The 7065-nt window shown below is 45.8% G+C and overlaps 1 protein-coding gene across 2 annotated transcripts; it reads right to left on the bottom strand.

The window, feature by feature from the left end:
- Window positions 1-3: 3 nt before the first annotated feature.
- Window positions 4-5574, bottom strand: LOC114865319 (homocysteine-responsive endoplasmic reticulum-resident ubiquitin-like domain member 2 protein). Of its 2 annotated transcripts, none has more exons than XM_029166337.3 (9): window positions 5419-5574; window positions 4670-4967; window positions 3563-3640; window positions 3023-3136; window positions 2712-2842; window positions 1882-1995; window positions 1514-1801; window positions 1129-1243; window positions 4-904 (listed from the first exon to the last, which is right to left on the bottom strand). In XM_029166337.3, exons 2-9 carry the CDS (start codon window positions 4814-4816, stop codon window positions 737-739), a joined length of 1155 nt encoding a protein of 384 aa, XP_029022170.1. In that variant the 5' UTR covers window positions 4817-4967; window positions 5419-5574; the 3' UTR covers window positions 4-736. The 2 variants fall into 2 exon arrangements, with proteins under 2 accessions (XP_029022170.1, XP_040928690.1); XM_041072756.2 differs by lacking the exon at window positions 5419-5574 and adding an exon at window positions 5368-5387.
- Between the last annotated feature and the right edge of the window lie 1491 nt (window positions 5575-7065).

Below are 7065 nucleotides of genomic sequence, written 5' to 3'. Positions count from 1 at the left end.
GAAAACCTTTACACCATGAAGGTACTTTTAATAAACGCGGTAACTTTCGGTACACAACATGACAAACGCAACAGCAGCAGCAGACGCTTTCACAAAGTCCAGAGTCTAAAGGTTTGAGCTCTGCAAAATGTAAAAGTGTCTTCTGCCTGTTCAAAGTCCAAAACCATCTGTCAGTCTGATAGAAGATCAACGCTTCTGCCTCACTGCGTCCTTTCATACATTAATTCACTTTCAGGTAGCCAGCATCACTCTGCATCGCATGTCAACACGTTACACAACGTGTTCAGACCCCTCGGCCAAAATCACTGCAGGATCCAGGATTACTTGCACTTCAGCGGGGCTGAAGTGGCCGTCTCTCATTTAAATAAAACAACCAGAACGAACAAAACTAGTTAAATGTTGTTGCTTCTTAGACAGAACAGAGATTCGTTTTTTTCAACACAAATAGGTTTGTGTCTGATGTCCCTAAATTAGAAACGATAAAACGAAGCATTAGCAGACAGTATGTTTGAAGGCACCACTAGGGGTTCTTCCTTAGAGACTCAACTGATGTCCTATTCATTCAGTTTCAAATGTTGGTCTTTGTGCAATCAACAGTGTCTGTTTTTCTTATTTCAGTCTTCTAATCAGTCTTTTGCGTCTCATGACTAAAATGTTAGGAAACTAACACTGCACAGCGACAGACAGACAGTTTGTCCTCCTCCTAAAGGACGCGCTTCTGTGGAGCTGTGGCGGCTCAGTTAGCAGCATTTGGCAGTCCCTCGGGGATGAGGGACATGAAGAAGGTTATGATAAAAGACCAGGTGGACGACAGGAACCCTGCGTGAGGGCCGCTGTTCGCCTCCTCTGCTCCTTCCTCCCCGCTCTCCCTTTCATCGTCCGAGCCGTCATCCATCACACCCTCCTGTTAATGAGGTACGTTTACACACTGCAGTGACATAATGTGTCTCTATAGAGCATAACTGCCTGCATTTGACTCTAAAGTGAGATAATACTTATGTTACCTAATGCAAAGTTACTTTGTTACAGTGCTCAATGGCCAATTTGGTTTTATTATGTTGCAATTCTAAGACGAAGGCCTGGGTTAGGGTTCCTAGTAAAGATGAGTCAGATGAGTAAAGTAGCTACCATTTCCTGTAAATCGTGGTTTTGTGGTTCTCCCTCCATGTCGTCCTGATTGGCTCTGTCTCCAGGAAGTTGGAGCTCGTTCTCCAGGTTGAAAGGAAACCAGCCGGCCTGATGCCTGCAGTCAGAAGCACCCATACCACAGGATTACCTTTCAACACCTAACCCACACAGAGCACTTTCACACATTTGTCACGTCAGTTATAATTTTGATTATTTAGTTTGTAGTTTGGTATTTAAAATTTAGGAGCAACACAAACAATACCTGCACTTTGCTAGTTTTCAGTGACAAAAGTAATGAGTCTTTAAACCTATCTCAGTTAACAATGTGGTTGTGGTTAGATGAGAGCAGAGCAGAGTGTAGTTCATCGGAAAAGGCGTGACTCACAGGTAAAGCACCAGCATGGCCATCAACACCATCACAAAGCGGCTGAAGGAGGAGTAGAAGTAGACTATGCTGAGCAGGATGGCAGCACGTGAAAATGTGTACACCCAGTCCAGCCAATCTCGGTTTAGCTCCTCCTCATTAAGGATCTCGCCTCCCTGAGCATTCATCTGGACCTCTGGGTTGCCACGGTGATCTGCGGGAGGTCGCTGGGTCAGAGGATCCTGCTGTTCAGGCTGGGTTGAGGGCTGATCTGGCCTGAGGTGCTGAGACGAGGCAGCCAGTAGCTGACTGGAGGGAGAGAGGTGGGAGGATGTTTTAACTGTCTTTAACAGTGTTCTACAGATGCTGATCAGGAGGAGTTTACTCACTAATGCATGTAATATTGCCGGGCGTACAACTGCTGCCACCACATCAGAGTCAAAGGATTGTAATAGGCAGGCATGTTTGGTGGGGGAGTCAGCTGTGAGGAGTACTGACTCCAGCTGGGAAAAAAAAAAAAAAAAATAGACACAGGGTCATCAACAGGTACATCTGACGCACGCACACACAGAAGCTGCAGAATCATTCGACATAGAAATGACTCCCTGGGGTGAACACGACAACGCAGACGAGAGAAGTTCTGTATTTCTAAACGACCCGTCACCTTTCTGAGAGAGAGCAGGAGTGATGACGTGATACTTGGCACCTTATGAGCCCTGTGGTCAGTTTAAAAGTTATGATACGAGGCAGGAAAACTGTTTCCACCTCCCTCCTGTGACCTGAATGACGCACACAACTCTCTAGCAAAGGAACTGGTACATAATTTATTTACCTGAATTCATTTTTGCTGAACACAGGATACGCTGAACTCTCTCTCTCTCTCTCTCGTTCGTTCGTTCGTTCGTTCACTCTCTCTCTCTCTCTCGCTGCATGTTTCATCCCATGACATTTATTTCAGAGACACTGTATTAAAGGTGACACTGAAATGTTACTTGGTCCAGGAAATTGGTTCAACATGTTGCAGTCAGCTGCGTGTCTTCACTTGGCTCAAGGAAGTGTATTTATTTGACAGACTGTCGAGGTGTGGAATTATTCCTTGACAGTTTTACTTTAACTCTGGTCTGAAGACTTTTTGTTGCTGTTGTGCGTCAGCGAACAGAAACACCCTTCAACTCTGCACTGCAGTGGTTATTAAAGTTTCACCAGTCCAGAGGCTTACCTGTGCATCAATTGCAAATACATCTGGTGCTGAGGGAGGTGTCCGGCTCGCTGTCTCAGTCCATCACTGCTCTCCTCTGACGGCGAACGGCTATGCTGTCCAGCGGAGGAGCGAATCGAGTTTTCAGCGTGCTGTAACATAAAACAATCCGCTCTTAGCCATAATACTTTATAGTTCATGTTAAAGCAGAGGCAGGTGACGTTTTCAAGTCCTCTGAGAGGCACATATTACAGCAGCAAGCCTGATGATGAAAGAAGACGTGATGATGATGAAATGAATGGAAATGTGTGAGGAGCGTGTGGCTGACCCACCGCGGGACTGGATGGACTCTCCTGAGGCTTGTTACTGCGGCTGCGAGGGGGCTTTGGGGAGCTGGGAGGGGTTCGTGAGGCGCACACCAGATGGAGCATATGGTACTCATCCTGCTGTTGAAGCCAATACAGTTCAATATCAAATTGAGTCTCACATGTTCAAAGAAACCAAAGAGATCAATTGTTGAACATCGATCATGCATAAATGTTTACTGATAAAGTCATAACATTTTATTTTCTCATAATTCTCAGAAGCTTCATTAAGAATATATTAAAGTTAAAATGTTGATATTAAAGTCTGTAGTCCCCATTTGAGTACTGCTTTACAAAACAGTAATAATCCATTCACAAAACTCTGAACTATCATTTAGAAATAGTAAAGGTGAAATCTGAGTCTTCAACTACAACATACGTTTGTATGTCATCCCTGGATTACTCAAGAAACCTGGGTTTACTGTGTAACCTGATGAGCTGCATGTAAACACAGTCAGTGCTAAGCTGGATCACCTTGAACTCTCTGTTACATCACATCACGCTTACCTTTCTGAGCACATCTTTTAGGGTAAAGTGATCCAAAAGCAGTTTGCCAGAGTACACCAGCCTCTGGTCTTTGGAGCTCTAAAAACACAGAGTAGCAAAACGAACAAGGTCAGAGGGGAGCACATGTACATTAGTGTGAAACACCATCTAATGATGTCCTACAGCGCTGCTTCTAAAAAACTCCTAGGATTAAAATACTGTACATAACAATACTCGCAGCAGTAAATACAAAGGACAGTGAACTTTGAAATGAACATCATGGCATCAAAAGGCAGCGATTTAGTGAGAGTTAGTAATGAGGATGAGATGATAGTAACCTAATTTGGGATAAGTGGGTGTTAACTGTGGATTAAATTGTCAGTACAACAAGGTCAGCGTGCGTCCTCTTGAATCCTGCATTTACTGTACAACCATTCAGGAATTTAAATGGACTCTTCTGGACCCTGGCCAATTCACGATGAAGAACCTTTTTTGTGATTTGCAGCAGCCACACCTCATGTCTGCTGTGTTACACACACACACACACACGGACTCCACAAGGGAGCAGTCGGTCCCTTTGTGTGTTCAATGATTGCATCAGAACAAGCACTGAGCCGGGAGGAAAGGGAGCAAACTCAGATTAGCAGTACAATACAGTCGGAATCCAAACGCCTCCCTTTCAAAGTGACGTCAAATCTGCTTCAAGGCTCTTTGATCAGCAACTCTGAAAACTTAACTTGTGCCGCTTCAGAGAACAGATCAAGGCTAAAAGTGTGTGTCATTTTTGATGATTATTCAACAGTAAAGTGAATCACAGGAAGTATAGAAGTTTTAGGCGCAGCTTTGTAAAAGTCTTTTACTTACTTTATTCATGTTAAACTTCATATATGATATAAGCAAAACCTAATTCCTCCACACTGATTCTGAAAGTAACTGTAACCCAGCAACAGCAGCCTAATTGTACACAGTTTCACAGCTTCACAGACTGTACAAGGAAGCTCGAATGTCTGTGAGCTTTGCAAAACGTTTCCCGTCACACAGACAAAGTGACATGGCACAGGATGTAACTCTAACCCCACGCCTGGTGCTTCCACACAGTGATCACCATGCGTGGCACAGTCCACTCACCGGTTTACTAGGGTACACGTCCGACAGGTGCGCCTTAAGCTTCTCCACGGTCCAGTCCTGCAGACAGTTGATGGTCTGGTCACCGTACTTCTGGTTGGGAGCCCTGATGACAAGGGTGACATGACCGTCCACAACAGCTTGATCCATGGCTCAAAACCATTTGTCTTCAGTGGAAAACCAAGAAAAGGGAGAGAAAGAAAAGGATTTCCCCCGTCCGGCTGCTGGTCCACTCCTCCTCATAGACGGATATAAAGTTATGTAACCTTAGAGTCTGATGTAGATGACACACAGACGCAGCCTGCGAACACAGAGAATAACGCGTTAGTTACAGCTACTATAATAATACTACACTAAAACAACTAAAATGCTAATAGTTTGTGTTGAAGTAGAAAAATCCTGGACTAAACATCAACCGCGACTTAACAGTTAATGTTTAACACTTTCAACCAGACATGCGTTCAATAGCAGCTGCAACACGCCGTGTGACAGTTATAACACACTCGTACAGTTGTGCAGACACGTAACCAAACCTTTGGCGTAAACTAGCTTTAGCTAAAATATGCCCCCAGTTCAGGCTAGGGCGCCGAGCTAAGCTAACGCTAGCGTCAGTGTTGCTGTTACTAATGACAGCCGAAGAAAGCGGCAGGAGCATCTAGCTGACGCACGCAGCTAGCGCGATCAAAGCCATCGTATCTTACTTCACAAAGATGTTGGTGGCGACATGAATCGAGGCAGGCTTGTTTACTCACCGTGTTTACTGGTTTGAACTGCCCTTTAACTCCCAGCCAGGCTAAACCTGCCTGGGTGTTGCTTCTTCTTCGTTGGTATTGGCGACGTCGCAGGCGCTAAGTGTTGTGGTTAGCGCCACCTGCTGGTGAACAGACTGTACTGCTCCAGCTCCTTACACCTAGCGAGAGTCCTGGATATCAGCTGCTTTGGTTCCACCACACCAGTCCACCTCCACCTCAACCAGTACAACTCATAAAAGCAGAGTCATTAGAGGGGTTCTGGACAGAACCGTTCTTCTGGAGCCAACAGGGCAGGTGTGTTCTGATTGCACAGGAGAAATCTAAATCTTAATCCTCACAGTGCCACCAGTCCACATCGGCTCCATGATGAGGCTGCTATGAAACAGAAAGGGGTCAAGGGAGGATTTGACTATAGGTCAGACAGACTCTGATCAGTGTCCCTTAAGCCTTCATGATGATGACGTCAATATGTCTCGTGCGCTAGAGATGCAGTAGGCTCAACATCAGTTCTACTGAACAGCCCCCCCCCCCCCCTCACACACACACACACAGACAAACACACACCGTTGACCTCCTTCGTTCTAATCCTGACAGACACTTCCTTTCTCCTGACCTGAAAGATGCAGGAGCTGATTGTTCATTAATGAGACACTGTACGTCATGTGCTGTCATGGGCACAGGCTTCAGTTGAGGACATTCAGTTGTGGCAGCTGGAAAACACTCTGATTTTAATTATAATAATAGTTCGTAATACTTTACTACTAATACAAAAACATCATTCAAGGCGACCTGATATGATTTTTTCTTTTATTTTTAAATCTTTCCAGCCGCTCTGAAATTGTGTTCCTCCACTTTCGCCTGAGTCATAAAGCTCCTCATGGGTCTTTGTGTGTGTGTGTGTGTGTGTGTGTGTGTGTGTGTGTGTGTGTGTGTGTGTGTGTGTGCGTGTGTGTGTGCGTGTGTGTGTGTGTGTGAGGGTGACTTGACCTCTTTAGACGACTGGGGGGACGTTTCCTCCACGTGCCGCACTTTCCTCACACGTGTGGCTGAGGTGAATCAGAACTTTCCCAACAGACACGGAGGTGAACTCAACGCGTGTTCTGTGTGCGACCAGAGTCCTCTGGAAGCGCATCTCATCGCTTCCTCTCTTGTTTGTTCACTCCTCCCGATAAACACACTCGACAGCCCTTCGCTCATCATACATAAGTTACACAAGCCCAGAAGTACTTCCTGCAGCGAAGCGGCCTCCCGTCAGCGGGATGTGACGTCCATCATGTTTGCCTGCATTCAGCTCACTCTAACAGAGGATGCAGCTTGTTGACGAGGCAATCTACAGTGCGGCCGCTCACGTCTGCTTTGACGGCGCCGCATTAGAGATGGCCAATATCTCTCATTTCCCGCTCCCCGCGTGTGTATCCGTTCATTTGCCTGCATCACAAAGGCCTGTTTTTCACACTCTGCCTCAATTTAGCAGCGGGCGGCTGTAATGTGGGACACCTCCGACCTGCTGCCGCTGTTGTGGAGCTTTTCAAAAGGAGAGCGGCTGGAAATGAGGTCGTCATTCATCCAAATCATGATGTAATTTTCCATCAGCGCAGAAGATTTTGTTTCGTCGTTTAATGCGACTAATTAGTAGACGCTCAATGC

The sequence above is a fragment of the Betta splendens genome, chromosome 11 (genome assembly GCF_900634795.4).
Source record: "Betta splendens chromosome 11, fBetSpl5.4, whole genome shotgun sequence".
NCBI lineage: Eukaryota > Metazoa > Chordata > Actinopteri > Anabantiformes > Osphronemidae > Betta > Betta splendens.
This window is presented reverse-complemented; position numbering and strand designations above follow the sequence as displayed.